The sequence below is a fragment of the Geotrypetes seraphini genome, chromosome 4, assembly GCF_902459505.1.
Source record: "Geotrypetes seraphini chromosome 4, aGeoSer1.1, whole genome shotgun sequence".
Classification (NCBI taxonomy): Eukaryota; Metazoa; Chordata; class Amphibia; order Gymnophiona; family Dermophiidae; genus Geotrypetes; species Geotrypetes seraphini.
The window spans coordinates 104,402,456-104,421,902 of NC_047087.1; the positions used below are offsets into that span (position 1 = coordinate 104,402,456).

General features: G+C 42.6%; 1 protein-coding gene across 7 annotated transcripts in view; it reads right to left on the bottom strand.

Annotated features, from left to right (window-relative positions):
* Positions 1–19,447, bottom strand: part of GPR156 (G protein-coupled receptor 156) — a 121,228-nt gene that overhangs the window by 34,362 nt on the left and 67,419 nt on the right. For 6 of the 7 annotated variants that reach the window (XM_033940187.1, XM_033940185.1, XM_033940183.1 and 3 more), the window contains 3 exons: positions 18,635–18,770; positions 17,596–17,706; positions 13,978–14,103 (listed from right to left, as the gene is read on the bottom strand). In XM_033940187.1, coding sequence (XP_033796078.1) covers positions 13,978–14,103; positions 17,596–17,706; positions 18,635–18,760 — 363 coding nt within the window. In that variant the 5' untranslated portion in view covers positions 18,761–18,770. Of the gene's footprint in view, positions 1–13,977; positions 14,104–17,595; positions 17,707–18,634; positions 18,858–19,447 lie in introns of all 7 variants that reach the window. The other variant, XM_033940186.1, reaches the window with a different exon arrangement.

The following is a 19,447-nucleotide window of genomic DNA, read 5'->3' on the forward strand; positions in this document are numbered from 1 at the left end:
GGAACGTGCTACCGAGGTAGACAGCGGCCTGTGAGGTTCGCTACAGCTGGCCGGCGATCCACAGCAGGCTGCTTTGAAGAGGAGACAAGGTAAAGGCAGACGCAAGTGAAGAGCAGCAGCGACGGCAGCGGTTTGTGCCGGCGGGCCAGATTTACTATAAATTTACAATGTCTGGTGGGCCAATTTTTAATATACCATAGGCCAGATTTGGCCCGCGGGCCAGAGTTTGACATGTCTGGTCTAGAGTAATTCCCAAGATTTTGATGTGACTTTCTCTCTCGAAATTTTGACCATTGAGTTGAATGGAGGTTTCCCTGAGTTTGTCATTGGGCTAGCAAGAAAGATTTTAGTTTTCTCAGGTTGAGTTTCAATTTTGACTGCAACATCCAAATTGAAACTCAACCCTGAGAAAACTAAGATCTTTTTTGCTAGACCCAACGACAAACTCAGGGAAACCTCCATTCAACTCAATGGTCAAAATTTTGAGATAGCAAGTCACATCAAAATCTTGGGAGTTACTCTAGATCGACACCTAATGTTTGAGAAACATACTGACCAACTGACTAAAAAATGCTGAACTACTTACTGGGACATTATGTTTCCATCATATTACTCTTCATCTTGTTTGGTTGAACTAATCTAATATAATAAAATGATAGGCCGCGCATGCGCACTAAAAAAAACGTGTTCCCTGGTCCGTCGGGAAAATACGAGTGCGCATGCGCGCCTACAACGTCACCACAGCCTGCTCTCTGTCTCCACCTCGCGCCGCTGCAGGGCCCCACACTCGCAACTCACACATCCGCTGCAGCCTAGCAACTCCGACCACAACCTTCCACCCTCAACCACCTATGCCGGCTCAGGCTGGCGCGTTGAGGAGTCGGAATGCAGACCCGGAAGAGCGAAGGAAGCCTCACACTGAGCAACTGTATTTACACTGTGCAACGAGCCTCTGCCACGGTCCCGGGTTCCTCTCAGCCTACCCTTCTCGCGGTCTGGCCGGCTACCTTAGTCCTTTGCCGCCGCCGCCACCCCCTTCCCTTCCTACCCGCGGTCGACAAAACTCTTGCCTCCAGCAAGCCAGCCGCAGCACTGTAAACACGCTGCTTTGCGGCCTCTACTGCCTTCATTTGCTCTTTCCGTTTCTCTGATGACGGTCATCAGGGACATGGAAGAGCAAATCGGGGCAGTAGAGGCCGCGAAGCAACGTGTTTACAGTGCTGCAGCGGCTGCTGGAGGCAAGAGTTTGTCGACCGCGGGAAAGGAAGGGGGGGTGGCGGCGGGTGGCAAGGACTAGGGGAGCTGGCCAGACCGCGAGAAGAGGAAAATCGCGTGGGCCACGAAGAGGACAGGGAGGAACTGGGAAGAAGGAAGAGGGAAAGGGGCCTGCTTTGGGGTAAGGGTGTGCTTGGAGGCACACAGCTTTGCTTGGGGGGGAGACAGAAGGGGGGCCACGGAGAGACAGGGAGGAACTGGAGCTGGAGAGGGAAAGGGGCCTGCTTTGGGGAAGGGCTGTGCTTGGAGGCAGACAGCTTTGCTTGGGGGGGAGACAGAAGGGGGACCACAGAGAGACAGGGAGGAACTGGAGCGGGAGAGGAAGGGGCCTGCTTTGGGGGAGGGGTGTGCTTGGAGGCAGACAGCTTTGCTTGGGGGGAGACAGAAGGGGGGCCACGGAGACACAGTCAGGGAGGAACTGGAGGGCCAGAGGGAAAGGGGTCTGCTTTGGGGGGAGGGGTGTGCTGGGAGGTAGATAGCTTTGCTTGGGGGGAGAAAAAATGGGGGGCCACGGAGAGACAGTCAGGGAGGAATTGGAGGGGTAGAGGGAAAGGGGTCTGCTTTGGGGGGAGGGGTGTGCTGGGAGGCAGACAGCTTTGCTTGGGAGGGGAGACAGAAGGGGGACCACGGAGACACTGTCAGGGAGGAATTGGCAGGGTAGAGGGAAAGGGAGCTGCTTCGGGGGGGAGGGGTGTGCTGGGAGGCAGATCATTTTGCTTAGGGGGGGAAGACAGAAGGGGGGCTACGGAGAGACAGGGAGGAACTGGAGGGGGAGAGGGAAAGGGGGCTGCTTTCTAGCACCCGTTAATGTAACGGGCTTAAAGACTAGTTAGTAATATTTTTGAGAGTTACATTTAAGATTTTATTACTTAAAGGCTTACATATTATTTAAACACTACACTGAAAACCATTATTTAAACGTTGTCTTGAAGATTTATAAACCTTATTTCCATTGCAATGCTAAGAAGGTTTTACCTCCTTGGTTTTTGCGTCACATTTTCTCTCTTCTGAGATTCCTCAGATAGGCCTATCCTGTTTTCAGGACACTATGTTAACAATCCAATATCCTTCTAGATCTTCACATCTCTTATGCAGAGTCGAAGTTTTTTTACATCCCATTCTTCAGTTGTCTCATTTGACACTTCTATTCGAGTTGACCTCATCTGATGCAGATCTTTTGCTCTTTTCACAATCTTTTTGGATGTCTCTAGGAATCTCTTCTTCATGGCAGTGTTTCCGACAAAATATGGTTTTCAGTGTAGTATGGTATTCATCATCAAGATGTAACATATGTTGGGAGATTTCAACCTGCCGGATGCAGACTGGAATGTTTTGTCTACGGAATCGGAAAGAAGTAGGGAGATTGTGGATGCCTTTCAAGAGGCTCTGCTCAGACAAATGGTGACAGAACCCACGAGGGGAAAAAGCAATATTGGATCTGGTCCTCACAAATGGAGAGAGTATCTCTAATGTTCAAGTGGGTGCTCACTTGGAAAGTAGTAATCATCAAACGGTTTGGTTTGATATAACGGCTAAAGTAGAGAGCGGCCGCACGATACTTAAAGTCCTAGATTTCAAACGTACAGACTTTAATGAAATGGGAGAGTACCTGAAGAAAGAGCTGTTAGGATGGGAGGACATAAGAGAAGTGGAAAGACAGTGGTCAAAGCTGAAAGGAGTGATAAAAATGGCTATGGACCTTTATGTGAAGAAAATAAATAAAAACAAGAGAAAAAGGAAGCCAATATGATTCTCCAAACTAGTGGCAGAGAAAATAAAGACGAAAGAGTTGGTGTTCATGAAATATTTAAAAAAAAAAAAAAAACCAAGAAGAGGAGTGCAGAAAGGACTACAGGGTGAAACTGAAAGAAGCCAAGAGACAGATACGTCTGGAAAAAAGCACAGGCGGATGAACAAATGGCTAAAAACGTAAAAAAGGGAGACAAATTTTTTTTTCAGATATATTAGTGAAAGGAGGAAGATGAAAAATGGAATTGCTAAACTAAAAGATGCTGGGAACCGATATGTGGAGAGTGATGAGGAAGAAAGCAAATGTGCTAAACAAATACTTCTTGTCTGTGTTCACAGAAGAAAATCCTGGAAATGGACCGAGATTGTCTGGCAAAGTTACATTGAGAAAATGGAGTAGATTATGTGCTGTTCACGGAGGAGAATGTTTATGAGCAATGAAAAATGAACGCCAGGAAGTTCTGTTTCTCACAATGAGTGGTGGGTGCTTAGAATTCTCTTCCTGAGGATGTTGTGGCGGAGACTACTCTTCGGGGTTTCAACACAAGTTGGATATACACCTTCTTGCAAATCATTGAGGGATATGGTAATTTCAGGTTTTCATAATAGAGAACCTAAACGGGCCGCCGCGAGAGCGATCGCCGGACTTGATGGACCTCGGTCTGATCCAGTGAAGGCATTTCTTATGTTCTTATGTAAGGTGGACAAAGCGATGGGACCAGATGGGTCCATCCCAGGATACTAAGGGAGCTCAGTGAGGTTCTGGCAAGTCCTATTAAAGACTTGTTTAACAAATCTCTGGAGACGGGAGTGGTTCCTGGGGATTGGAGGAGAGCAGATGTGGTTCCTATTCACAAAAGTAGTCACAGGGATGATGCGGGAAACTACAGGCCGGTGAGCCTCACCTTGGTTGTTGGAAAAAATAATGGAAGTGTTGCTGAAAGAAAGGATAGTGTACTTCCTTGAATCTAATGGGTTACAGGATCCGAGGTAACATGGCTTTACAAAAGGTAAATCATGCCAAACGAACCTGATTGAATTTTTTGATTGGGTGACCAGAGAGCTGGAGCGAGGACATATGCTAGATATAATTTACTTAGATTTCAGCAAAGCCTTTGATACGATTCCTCATAGGAGGCTGTTGAACAAACTTGAAGGGCTGAAGTTAGGAGCCAAAGCGGTGAACTGGATTAGAAACTGGTTGTCTGACAGACGCCAGAAGGTGGTGGTTAATGGAAGTCTCTCTGAGGAAGGAAAGGTGAGTAGTAGAGTCTCTCAGGGTTCGGTGCTGGGGCCGATTCTGTTCATTATGTTTGTGAGTGACTTTGCTGAAGGGTTAGAAGAAAAAGTGTGCCTTTTTTCAGATGATAGCAAGATTTGTTACAGAGTAGACACCGAAGAGGGAGTGGAAAATATGAAAAAGGATCTGCAAAAGTTAGAGGAATGGTCTAATGCCTGGCAACTAAAATTCAATGCAAAGAAATGCAGAGTAATGCATTTGGGGATCTAATAAATGGAAGGAACCATATATGCTGGGAGGTGAGAAGCTGATATGCACAGACAGGGAGAGGGACTTTGGGGTGATAGTGTCTGAAGATTTAAAGGCGAAAAACCAGTGTGACAAGGCGGTGGCTGCTGCCAGAAAGATGCTGGGCTGTATAAAGAGATGCGTAGCCAAAAGAAGGAAGAAGGTGTTGATGCCCCTGTACAGGTCATTGGTGAGGACCCACTTGGGGCCAGTTGTGTTCAGTTTTGGAGACCGTATCTGGCGAAGGACATAAAAAGACTTGAAGCGGTCCAGAGGAGGGCGACAAAAAGGATAGGAGGCTTGCGCCAGAGATGTATGAGGAGAGACTGGAAGCCCTGAATATGTAAACCCTAGAGAAAAGGAAAGACATGGGAGATATGATTCAGACGTTCAAATACTTAAAGGGTATTAACGTAGAATAAATCTTTTCCAGAGAAAGGAAAATGGTAAAACCAGAGGACATAATTTGAGGTTGAGGGGTGGTAGATTCAAGAGCAATATTAGGAAATTCTACTTTACGGAGAGGGTGGTGAATGCCTGGAATGCGCTCCCAAGAGAGATGGTGGAGAGTAAAACAGTAACTGAGTTCAAAGAAGCGTGGGATGAATACAGAGGATCTAGAATTAGAAAATAATATTAAATATTGAACTAAGGCCAGTACTAGGCAGACATGCACGGTCTGTATATGGCCGTTTGGAGGAAGATGGGCTGGAGAGGGCTTCAATGGCTGGGAGGGTTTAGATGGGTTGGAGTAGGTTTTAATGGAGATTTTGGCAGTTGGAACCTAAGCATAGTACTGGGTAGAGCTTTGGATTCTTGCCCAGAAATAGCTAAGAAGAAAAAAATTAAAAAAATTTTAATTGAATCAGGTTGGGCAGACTGGATGGGCCATTCGGGTCTTTATCTGCCGTCATCTACTATGTTACTTATTGAGCCTTATACTCCAAAGGTTATGTAGCTGTTTTGTATTAAATTTTTTCTGTATATTTCACTGAAACAGAGTTGTTCATTTTCTACTACAGATCCAATTGAGGGGAATAGACTTCTCAGTTGAGCTCAGATTGAAGACAGATACAGCCACTTAAAAAAAACAAAAAAAAAACAGCTAAAAACATTTATTCAGGCTTTCAGTACTTTATAATTTGTTATAGTAGGATTGTTTATTCTGTCCTGTTGTAGTAGATTGTAGGCATTTAGGCCACTTTTATGAAGCTGCGTTAGGGTTTTTTTAATTGCAGGCCACTGCAGTAAATACTCCAACGCTCATTGGAGGTTTTACCTCAGCAGCCTAGAATTTAAAAAAAAAAACCACAACTCTAACGTAGCTTCATAAAAGGAGACCTTACTTAGAATAATAAGAATTTTTGTAAAGCTGCATTTCTTATGGCTTGATGAGGTTTGTCCACTGAGATGGTCTTCCACGGGTCCCCAGCAGTGTAGCAATATACATGTGCTGCCTGCAGTCAGCTCCAGAGAGACCCACCCTACTCCTTCCGATGCAGCTTCCTGTTTCCGCGTGAGTGGATGAGCCAGAGGGAAAGCTCTGAACAGGCCTCAGGAAGACCAGCTTAAGGTATGGGGGGGGGGGGGGGAGAGGGGTTAAGACAGAGAATGAGAGATGCTGGACTGTGCATAGGGAGGGGAGGGGATCAAATACTGTTTTATTGCACTTTTTCTTTTACTTAAAACTTAAAAGGAGTCACGACAAAACGTTCAAGAGATGGATTTGTTCTTATCTGCTTCCTTTTTTAAAAAAAATTCATTGCCATATCTTCTGCTATATTTATAGTTTTGAATATATCATAGTGAGCAGAGGAAGATTTATGGGTGTGATTAGTGTAGCATCACCTTGATTTTATGACTTTAATGTAATAATTTCTATTTCACCTTTCCAGTAAAAGCTGTGCTAAGCTGGTAATAGCACAAAAACTCGTTATGTGCTAAAACTTTTTTATAATGAGTTTTGGTCCTTTAATCGAAAGATTAATCGTGATTTAAATTTTTAATTGATCAATTAATCATAATTAAAACTTTAATCAAAATGCAGCCATAGTTTAAGGCATTTAAACATGTAAATAAGTTTCAGAAAAACCTTTATTTACACAATTAGAACTGCAGCATGTAATTTTGAAGGAGGGATGTAAGCATATTTTGGGTGGTTCATAAAGTACGCATGCAGTTCTGATTTTTCAACAACAGGATATGCATACATTAAAAAAATCTGGATGCTGGTAGATGCAATTGAATGGTAATTGCCCTTTTGTACCTGGAGTTTACATTAGTGACAGGGGGGGGACTATTTTGCTTACCTATCTGGTGTCTGAAAGCAGTGACATAGGGGTGGGGGCAGACCAACCCAGGCACCATCTTCACGGGGGACACTGGCACCTCTCCTCCTATACACTCCCCCCCTCGTGTACCTCTTTAAATGTTCACTGGCATGAGCATCTTCCACTTGCTGCTTGCTCCAACCTCAGCTCCCTTCTGATGTCACTTCCTGGTCATGTGACGTTAGAAGGGCGCTGAGGCCGGGGCTAGCAGCCGAAAGAAGATGCTCATGCTGGCAAACATTTCAAGAGGTACGCAGGGGGGAGGGGCGCTCAAGCAGCGGGGATGAATGGAGAGGCGCACGTTGCTGCGATACCAGGCACCTCCCTCACTACGACACTGTGACTGAAAGCATCTTCAAATTGAAAAAAAAAATAAAACACCTTTTAACTTTGTTTCTTAACTGATTTCTCCTGCCATCCAAGTTTTATAAAATTCAACATTTATACAGTGGTGCCTCACACAACGAACTTAATTCGTTCCAGGAGCAAGTTTGTTATGCGAAAAGTTCGTTATGTGAAACGCGTTTTCCCATAACAATACATGTTAAAAAAATAATTCGTTCTGCAGCATAAAATATGCTAAGATGGCATAAAAAAAGATAAATTTGTCAAAATGGTGAAAATGGTGGTCTTGCTGAGGCCAAACTCTTTGACGAGGTCACACTGTTTTACCCCACATTCACTCCTTCTAATTATTTCCCGTTTCATTTCAACAGAAATCACCTTCCTGCTTCATGATATATAAAAATATTGAGTTTATCTTAAAAGGACGACTGTATACAGTGAGAGAGGGCAGTTAAGTGCAGTGCCTGCGCGGAAGGATGCAATACATCGGCAGCTCGGGCGACTTCGTTGTGTGAAACGAAGTTCGTTGTGTGAAACGAAGTTCGTTGTGTGAATCAAGACATGAAGTTCGTTGTGTGCAGCGTTCGCTGTGCGAGGCGTTCGTTGTGTGAGGCACCACTGTACATGGAAGCACCAACACTAAAATGCTTAGGATGTAAAATTAGCATTGTACTCCTGAGTTATGCCAGTCTTTTTTTTAAATCTTGATATACTGCTTGACCTTCCTAAGCGGTTTACAAAGTACAATTTATATAAAAAATAAAGAAAGAAGGGATATGCTGTAAATGGTTAAAATATTTAAAAGTCAAGACTAGACATGAAACAAAAGGGAAAAAGGAGGGGTTACTTTGCCTAAATAAAAAGAATAGAGGGGGAAGGATAAAACATAAGGTGCAAGGGTAGAAAAGATTGAGCTCTGGATTTAAACTTCATACGCATCTTTAAAAAGAAAGGTTTTTGAAGTCAGATTTGAAATTATGAGGGTTTGTTTCTTGCCTTAAAGTGATAGGGAGGGAGTTCCAAAGGGAAGGCGCTACGACAGAAAAAAAATTGATTTATGGGTCATGTCATAGAATAGATATCTAACGGAGGGAATTGTAAGATATTGTTGTGATGATCTAAGAGTTCTTGACGTAGGTAGGGAATCAAAAGCTTATCCATAAAAGCAGGGGAATGGTTGGTTTGAACTTTGAATGCAAGGAATAGAATCTTGAATGTAATTCTATGGGAAATGGGTGAGCATTTTTTCAGAAGCGGTGTTACGTGGTCAAATTTTTTAGCGTTAAAGATTATTTTTATTGCAGTATTTTGAATTATATGAAGTCTCCTGATTTCTTCCTGTGTAATTCCCTGATAGAGGGAATTACAGTAGTCAAGGCTGAAAATGACTAGAGAGTGAACAAGAATGTTAATAGATTTAGAATCCAAAGGTAATGTAAGGGAGCGGATCATTTTCAAACTACAGAAACTGATGTGAGCATTACTAAGGGACCCTTTTACTAAACTGCGTTTAGGGCTAACATGTGCTTAATGCAGGAAACATTTCCTAACACAGGATGAGCTGAAGGCTTTGGCGTTAGTTTTGCTATTCGCACATTCTAAATGCACAGTATTTATTTCTAAACTTTTGGGGGGGAGGGTCTTGTCAGGAGCAGAGAATGGATGTAGAAGCGCTATTCAGCACATCCATAACACGGGAGCTCTTAATGCCTCTTATATAGGAGGTGCTAAGTGCTCTTGTGTTATTTTTTTAAAAAAAATAGCCATGCACTGATGTTTGCATTTTGAGAGAAGCCAGCCTTCCGTTATGTTGCTGAGAAGCGTGGAAGTAACCTATTTAATATGGATCCCCTGAAGTAGCCTGTTTTCAAGCGAAACAGAAAGTCTTTTCTGTCGGGACGAAGAATGATTTCACCTTCAGATGAGTGATAGATTTTCTTAGAGATTTTGATACTCGGGTTTTACAGCTACGCTACTTAACCATTTTGAATTGCTTACAGCTGAGCTGATTGCCACAGTATAGTGAGTTTGGGACCTAATCACTTGTTTATAAGACATTTTTGGACGTTGTCATTTAAATCACTAAAGATTTTGAAACTTCTGATATTTACCTTTTGAAAATCCTTTGAGATTATACTTCAAAGTATGAAAGTGATTTATATTTGTACGGAGTTTTTTTTATAAACCCGTGATGATGTGGGGGGCTTAGGGCACTTGTGTAGTCCCGGCAGCCCACAATTGAGGTTTATGTTTTCTCCGTTTTTTTATGATTTTTGTCAACTGTTCTTTTTTGTCATTGTGGTGTGAATGAATCTCTGCTGCTATTATTATTTACAATACGTTTACAAATATATTTTTTTCTCTATTGAATACGATTGTACCTCTATTATACTCAGTTGATCTAACAACTTGCATTAGTGCATGGCCAGAAATTCAACAAATAGAATATGCCTATTTTATGGCCACACTAGAAACGAGCTTGGTGAATGGGAAAGTCTTGTGTTAGGGTGTGTGCTACACCTATTTCCTAAAACAGCTTAGTAAAAGGAGCCCTAAAATGACTGTTCCCGCGGGACATGCTAACACTACACATTTATGTCCCTGTATCCTTAAACATAGTTTACAAAAGGCTCTGTGCTTGATGACCCTTTGGTAAAATACTTGCGAAATTGTGCACATTCTGATCAAGAGACTTAGAGGTTCTATGTAACAAAAAATAAATTAATTTAAAAAAAATCGGCCTTTATATAGCCTGGTATCACAGTATCACAGTGTCCCACTGGTTATCTTTTATAGCAGTATCCTCTTACAGTGAAATTCCAAGTTTCATTAAAATTCCCACTACATCGGGACATTTAGCATATCAGCAGGGAAAAGTTTTAGTATTAATCTGTGTCTGAAATATTAAGAACTTTATCCCTCCTCCCCCCTTATATGAAGCTGCATTAGCGTTTTTTATCGCCGGCTGTGGAAATAAAAGCTCCGATGTTCATAAAAATTCTATGAGCGTCAGAAGCTTTTACCGCTACTGCCAGTGATAAAAAAAATGCTAATACAGCTTCATATAAGGCAGGGGTCTCAAAGTCTCTCCTTGAGGGCCGCAATCCAATCGGGTTTTCAGGATTTCCCCAATGAATATGCTTGAGATCTATGTGCATGCACTGCTTTCGATGCATATTCATTGGGGAAATCCGGAAAACCCGACTGGATTGCGGCCCTCAAGGAGGGACTTTGAGATCCCTGATATAAGGGGAGGTTAATTAGCAACACAAAATGATCAGAAAATGAGACTGTGAAAAAAAAATAATAAATTTTAAAAGCTCGGTTTCCTTATGAATGCTGTACGGTTAAGTGGTATACACTTCACTAAGCTCCTTTGCCTAGGTCTGGCAGCGGCAAAATGTTTAATAGTGAACCATTGGAAAAGCAATTTAGCTCCAACACATGATGAATGGCTTAATTGTTTGTTGTCCTTGAGGAAGATGGAGATGGCTGTGGCTAAACATCGCTTTACTTATGTGTTTCACAGTTCTACTTGGAAAAAATTGGGGGACATTTTGCATGATCTTTAAGTGTCCCCTACTGCTTTTTAACCATGCTGATCTGTTGGGGGGGGGGGGGGAGGGGTGGACTGTGGTCACGGAAATTATCTCTGGGGTTTGGGGGGATGGGGTGGGGGGGGACTTTTTGTATTGTATATTGTTGCTATATTTTGACAATCTAAGCTTGCTGTTTATTGCATAGTTGATGTAATCTTGCTGTTATTGTGTGAATGTGTATTTATTTTCAAAAACTAATAAAAATTTTTTTAAAGATTAAATGGTATATACTTAGGGACTCATAATCGAAAGAAAAAAAATGTCCAAAAACCGGCCTAAGTCGGCACTTGGACGATCATAAGTCAAAAAAATGACCAAGACCTTCACAGTGCCGCTGAATAACCAAAGCTAAACGGGGCATTTCAGGAGTGTCGAGGGTGGGAGTTAGGGAACGTGGGCCAGCTTAGACTTAGTCGTACAGCATGTATAACTGAAAGTTATACAACCCAGGGTCGATGGAACTTGGTCTAAGTCACAAAAAACCACCTAAAGTCACCAGATAAGCACTGCAAACATAGACCCCCACATACTACCCCAGTGTTCACCGACCCCCCCCCCCCCATAAAAATATTAATCACACCTTTAAAATTCAGACTCCAGACCATCATCACCTGGCAGCCTGGTATAGGAAAGCCTAGTCATCCAGCACAGAGGCGGCTTAAGCCGTCTTGGGGTGGGTTAGGAACTCATACAGAGGAGGACCTATGCCCATAAGCCCCTGCAATCACTGCATTGATACTTAAACATGTGCATTCCCCTATACACCCCAAAACCCTTTTATACTGGCATATAAGTGGCTTCTGCGGCCATAAGGGCTATTGGGGTGGTAGATAAGTGGTTCTAGGGGATTCTGGAGGTGGTTTGGGGGGGCTCACCGTGACCCATAAGGGAGCTGTAGTGAAGAGAAGACATGGCACTCTTTTTGTGAAGTTCACAGCAGTACCCTGTAAGGTACCCCACTATTTAGGTGGCATGTCTGGGTGTTCAGTCCATCACTTTGTAGACCCCTCCCACGTCCAACAGGGCTTGTTCTAGGCGTTTTTGACTTGGACGATGTGGTATAAAGATGGACGATTTAGTGACTTGGACGATCAGATCTGCCGGATGTATAATTAGACGATTTTTGAAAGAAAAAAAATTTTGGTTGTATTTTTTGAAAATGCGTCCTAGGCTGTTTTTTTACTTTGAACAACTTGCAAGTTAGACGAAAACGGACTTAGATGTCCCTTTCGATTATGCCCTTCCACACCTTTCCCCATCCCCAGTTTTAAAATGCATTCTGTTTCCATTTACAGTAATCTTTGCTTTCCAGTGGCTATCCCTTTCCATTACAAAAGCAATTCTGCATTGATGAAACGCTAAAGGGCAATGCCACATCTGAAAGTGTAGCGTGTATTGAAGATCTCATTGTAAAAATCAGTCCTGACAAGCATGTGGAAAGCACTTTTATTGCCATTTGTTTTCAACAGAGGGCGAGATGACAGGAGGAGAGGAATTTTCCACCCAATAATATTAAACACTTTGTAGGATTAATTAGAATTATAGTTTAAAGGTTTATTATATTTGATTTACCGTCTTTCGGGCAGTAGACAGCATAGCTGCTTATAAAATTAGCCAATCAAATTATATGTATGCAACATCAAGGGAGGGACAGACACCTCATAGCAACCTGTGACAGTCACAACAGGGAATTTAATACAAGTGTACTTCCTAAACAGCTTATACCTTCTGAGGCGGAGGTGGGGGGGGGGGGGGGTGAGGGAGTGAGGAGAAGATGGAAGCAGGGTAGTAAGGTATGGATAAACCTACTGTAAAAAAAAAATCATTCTCTGCCCGTCAGCACAGGAGAGACTTGGCCTATTGGCCATGGACTGGGGAAACTTAGAATCAGTGGTAAATCACTAAGGGGGCAATTCCATAAGCGAGCGCCTCATTTTAGATGTCTTGGGTGCTGTGCCATGACAATCTATTCTACAACAGTATCTGGGCACCCAGATTCCATTAGAAACTACTATTGTAACCTGCCATTGGCGTGCCTATTTGTACACAACTGAAGTTACACCAGCCGTAGACCTGGTGTGCTGTGGTCACCTAAATGGAGCAGGAGTGCAGTAATTGACAGTATTCTGTAAGCTACGTGCCCCTCCCATATGAACACTCCCTTCTATTTATGCACTATGCAGCTTGTGCACACCCTTATAGAATAGCTCTTACTAGCTCTGTCACCACTTATGTGCATGAGTGCACCTGTATCTACGAAAGTGCTGGTATTTTGTACATTTGCGTGCTCAAGTGGCATGGAAATGCAGGGACCCAGTTATATCATTGCCCTTTAAATGCATAAAAGGAAAAGTTGTTTTAAAAAAAAAAAAGTTCTTATAATGCTGATCATTACTATCACCTCTGATATCTCAGGAGAGTCTGTTCCCTAACAATAAAGCCATGTAGGTGAAGGAGGATACGCAGGCCTGGCTGCAGTCTATCAAAGGGGATGATTGACAACATAGGATCCAATTCTGTGGGTGCTTAACCCGCCCCCCCCCCCCAATACTGAGCAAGGTCCGTGCAATGTCCAGGGAAGGGTAATTTCTGTTGGGTTTAGCACCCTCAGTATTTTGAAAAGGTGGCTCCTATGGATGGGAAGAATAACGAGTCTGCTAATATTGACCTGATTGGTCGTACAGACATAAAAGGAGCCAGTAGCACAGCCACGTACTGCAACTGACCAGTATGAAGTGCATGATGGATTACTAAAAGAATTTTGAAATGTATTTGAAACATAATTGCTAACCAGTGTTGGTTGGTTGGTTGTTTAGTAAAAGTGTAATGTGACTGAACTTGATGACCCCATCTAGGAGTCTAAGTACTGTATTTTGGATAAATTGAATCCTTCTTAGGGGTATTCCCTCTGATTCCAACATGATTGAGCATGAGGGCACAGATAAGACATCAGAAATATTTCTGGGCTAAGACAAAACTAACTGCCCTAACTTTCCGAAAGGAAAAAGATAGTCATATCAGAGAAGAAATTTGCTATTCAAAATAAAATTTGTTGTACAAAAGAGACTCCTAACATCTTTACATGGTTTAAGCTGAACTGAATCAATGGAAAGAACTGGGTACAAAACATTTTATATGGCTGTTACCTTACCTGAATGGATGAGTTCAGAGACCTGATGCACTGAATTGGATCAGAAAAAACCCAGATCATGAGGAGAAGTGTATCGGCCAGGACCAGCAGGGCCACCAGCCCCAGTAGCTGGAGGTCTTTGATAATCTGTAACACAGAATAATCATAAGGAGATGACAAAGCCTGGGATAACCTACAAGCAGAGGCAGGGAAAATCAGGACCTGACAGAACATGGATATGCTTGTAACATATATAGAGGACAGTGGTAAGGGCACAGTTGAAAGGTCTGGTGAAAAAAATGTAAGGAGCAGCTGCTGGTGATTTAAATATAGAAATAAAGAGATTAGGTTCTTACCTTGATAAAATATTTTCCAGTAGATAGGGATGGTATGCTGAATCATAGGGTTATCCATGCGTGCTCGTGAGCACTGTGCAGAATATGTCAATCATAGATTTTTACTCCTCCTCTTTCTCTTTGGGCAGGACTGCCCCCTCAGGTTGTACCAAAGCTGGCAAGAGTCCTAATGAAAGGGCAGGAGAAAGAGGGACATGGGGAAACTCCCCAAATACGTTTCTGATCTGCTCAAAAGTAGTTAAATAACAACAAAGTTTAGAGAGGAACAAAGTACAACAACTTTTCAAGAAAGGTTAATAAATTTCAATAAAGACTTAACATTTATGGTGTCCAAACATTCCCCCTCAAAATTATATATACAGATTCTTCCCAGTCCTAAAGACTGACTGACAGAAAAAACTCAGCTAGGGAGCTGACCCTTGAACTTGAAGCATTGAAACAGGAAGCAGGTGCATCAAAAATTGATAGGGTGGTTCAGCATACCATCCCTATCTGCTGGAAAAGATATTATAAAGGTAAGAACCTAATCTCTTTCTCCAGTGCAATAAAGATGATATGTTGAACCTTAGGGGTGTACCTAAACAGTCCCCAAAGTGTGGGGTAGGCTTAATGAGCCTGCACACAGAACTGAGGCGGTGAAAGCAACATCCTCCCTTGCTGCTACATCCACCTCTGCAGAATTTGGTGAAAGTATGCAGAGTGGTCCGAGTTGTTGATCTACAAATCTCCTTGGGCAGGAATGCTTGCGATTCTGCCTAGGAGGAGGCCACACCCCTTGTCAAATGTGCCTTCAATGATATGGGTGGTTGTTTTCCACAACCGATGTATGCAGAGGATAACACTATGCATCTATCAGGAAATGGTAGCCTCGGAAGCGGTTTTAGGATAGCCCTAATGAATATGCATGAAAGAGATTTGCATGTAATGAAGATGATAGGAATACAGAGCTGCCCCATGCATATTCATTAGGGCTATACCGAAAACCCGACTGGTGAGTGGTCCTCCAGGACAGGGTTGGGGACCACTGCATTAGGACCATTTGTCCTATTAGACCAATTATCTGTTAGCCGAGCTGTATTCTTAGACCAATTGTCATTAGACAAACTGTATTTAGACCAATTGTACCAAACTCCTAACAACCTGCTCTCAAGCTCCTGACCAAATCAAGGAAGCGATCACGTACCGAGGGCACGGAGTCCTGAGCCGCACAGTTCATCAGCAGGCCGGCTGAATAGGTCTCTGAAGGATATACCTGCAGACAGAAAAAAGTCTGTGCCTTTCCAAGCAGACAGAGAAAACCCTTCTCAGAGGGAACTCTAGCACTGCAAAAGAAAAAAAAAAATCTGCGACGACACCGTAAAAATAAAAAGAAATAAACTGAGTCGATCAGAAAGATACCTTTATGCGGAAGGAAGAACTGAGAGGGGCAGCACAGCCCAGGGAGGAGGAAGAGTGAAAAACTATGATTGACATTTTCTACATGGTGCTCGCGAGCACACAGGGATAACCTTATGGTTCATCATACCATCCATATTACACTGGAATTATACAGTTATCTTTTCACAGTCATAGAGAATCAGTCTTTGACTATGTTATTGTTGTCATTGTCTGCCCTATCATCTGCTGCAAGGTTTCATCACCTAAAAGCACCACAGTGCCATCACTTTAGCCTATGGACTTTTTATAAGCAAAATGCAGTTGCAATGGCTGGACAAATCACTCACTCCTACTGGTTCAGATTTTTTTAAAAAACATTACATTCTAGGAGCTCACTGTGCAGCGTTTTCCTTACAAGCACAACTATACTTAAAGATATTAATGCTTATGAGTGACCTAGAAATTTATTTAGTGAGCCTGGGCCTCAAATTTTGAGTGGCTTGGCCATCTAAAAAAAACATCTACTAAAATGAAAGGGGAACCCCAGCTTATAAGTCAAGGAAGCTCATATATGGTTAAGGTGAAAGTCTATCACCAGAGTGATTACAGTAGATTCAGACCCCAGTGAATCAGGAGCAAGTAGATCTTTTAAGAGAGCTCGTCTAGTAACATCCAGTGGAGCAGATGGTGATATCACAAACTCTCCATCACCCACAAAGAGGAAGACCATCAAACATCATTGTTCTACTGAAGCCAGCAGTGAAATGGATACTCCCAGAATAGAGAATGACACGGGGATAAATTTTTCTCCATCCCCACTAGAACTCATTTTTCTGTCCCATTCCCATTCCTGCAAGCTCCGTCCTCATCTGCACAAGCCTCAAACAGTTTAAAATTGTAAGTGTTCGAGGCTTGTGAAGTTAAGGGGATGGGAAAAAAATTTGTCCCCATGTCATTCTCTATCCCAGAAGCAGCAGAACATATGTGTCAAACTGATCTAGCTTACAGTCCTCTTCAGCCTACAATAGATTGCCCATGGTACATGGAACCTGGTCGAGAACAGTTGCTGCAATAACGAAAGAATAATAGGTAAAAAAAAAAGGAATGGTCAATGTAGGTTTAGAATGAGTCTTCCCAGCCCTGGTTTAATTGAGCTGGAAGACCAACATAAGGTTATCAGACGTCTGGATGGCTTTTCAAAGCCCGGCACTTTGTCCAGGTTTTGAAAAGCTTCTGACATTGGGATGGCATCTGCGAATGCGCAGATGCAATGCCGTGATGTCACACATGACATCATCGCGTCATATCCGTGCATGCGCAGATATCATCCCAACGCATGAACATATTCAGGGAGATGGGGTTGGGGTGGACCTGGGGGCAAGACAGAGTGGGCTTGGGGGCATTCTATGGGTCCGTATTTTCCTTCGGGAAAATCTGGTAACCCTAGCCCAACAACACGTGATATTCACTGGGTTAAAAATCACACATACATACACTAATGAAACAAAGCAATGACAAAAGTAAGTCTTGTGGACACCACACTGCAATAGAAATAGAAGCAGTTACATTGTTTCAGTGTCTACAGCAGTGTCCCTCAAACTTTCTCAAACCGTGGAACACTAAAGGTGGTGGCCATGGCTCGAGGCACCTGGAAGTGCGCGGATTTCACTGTGATGACATCATGCATATGCATGACATCATCATGTTGATGTCCGCATGTGTGTGAAGGCCCTCCAGGTGGGCCCTAAGACACCAGTGGGAGGTGCCAGAAGGGAAGAGGGCCAGAGGGAAGGATAGGTGTTGATGCCCACTGATTGCCTACAGGACGTGCCTCTCGCTACACAAGGACTTTTGACAAGGACTTTACACAAGGACTTTGACAAGGACTTTTGTGGGGATCACTCACCACTCTTTTGTCAGGTACTCGCTGGGTGAACACTTTATAGAGTCTCCAGCTCTTGCCCAGAATGGGTCCAAACACCAAGGAGGTTCCAATATACAGCAGCCCAAATCTCACCTACAGACAAAAATGCAACCTGAGAGAAGTCAAGTTGGCCTTTGCATCTACCAAACTAAACTAAACTAAACCTTAAGTTTATATACCTCAAGCTTCTATTTTCATCCCTCTGAGCGAAATACAAGTGTTCAGACCTAGATTCTAGAGCAGGGTTTCCCAAAGCTGTTTTGGTGACCCCCACAGTAGGCTGGGTCTTCAGACTATCCACAATAAATATGCATGAGATAATTACATACACTGGATCTCCAACATATGCAAATATATTGTCACGCATAATAATTGTAGATAGTCTGAAAAAAACAACTGGCTGTAGGGTCACTAGGGCAGGTTTGGGAAGCTCTGCTCCAGAAGGCAGCTCATGAATTATGAGAACTGATGGCAGCCATTTATGGAGTAGCACGGGACCAGGCAGGAAGCAAAAAGCTCACACTCCTGCATTATTCACTACTCTGCAGCAACAAAGGAGGCAGCTGTCCAGCAGGAGCGCAGAAAGCTCCTACCAAGACCGCACTGGACCACCGGCATTTTTTAAAAAAGGTGTGGGGGAGTGGGGGGGGGGGGGCTGCCTACCATCAGACCAGAAGAGGAAAAACCAAGGAAAAAAAATTCTGAACCAAATTTTTTTTTCTTGGTTTTTCCTCCTCTACACATTGGTGCATCTTATGGTCAGGTGCGTCTTATAGACCAAAAAATACAGTACATGTGTATGTTAATAATAAAATACTACAATGCTGTATGATTATTGGAATGTCTCCACACAATTAGACATCAGGTTCCAGTTAAGTATTTACCTGCTTATCATTTGCTCACACACTTACATTATACAACACTGGAACGCTCTAAGAGAACTTCCTGTAAAATTACAATTTCCTCTAACAAATGTTCAAGACTACACAGAGAAATTAGAACTGCAGATGGTGACACACACCTGAATAAGAGTCTCTAGGGAGGTTGAATGCACCATTGCATGTTCCTGAATCCCAAAGAGATAGCCGCTTATGTATGCCAAACTGCTCCCCAGAAGTGTCACCAGGTTCAAATTGGGACTGGACATTTTCACAATCCTCCAGGGTAGAAAGAGGAGAGAATGCAGAAGTGAAATTCACTTTAATATAAAAATGACTTCTGCTGTGTAGTAAAAAGCACTGGTTCTGGAAAAAAATGAGTTTCAGACAGTTGGTGATGGCTTGTACTAAGTCAACAGAAGAATTATCTTGACGTGATGATATAACTGTCTTTTTAGAGTGCATACATTCCCAAGTCAGATGTGGCCCTACCTGTGCCCTTGAAAACTCACAAACATTACCTCTAAGATAGATAATAAAGGCTACCATTTCATGTTTTATAGAAAGAATAAAATCACATTGTAGTATACAGTAACATTTTCATACCTTAATATCAGTCATTAGATTAAGAATACAAACACACTGACCAGCTTATATATAACACACCCAAGGAGACATGAGATCTTACCTAAAATCTTCAGGAAAGAGAAAGAAGCTGCATATCTATCCCATAAAATGGTCTATTTTTACAAAGGGATTTTCCAAACATAGAACCATTCTCTCATTTTAAATGTCATGATGTTACTAGCATCCAGTAGCTGAAATCTGGTCTCTTATTCAAGAAGCTATTTATTTATTTTTTTGTGAATATTATTCCAATATACACCAACCACACTAGAAAAATCCAGAAGAATATCTGTAACCCCTAGTAAGATCAGCTTAATTTTTAAAGGGAT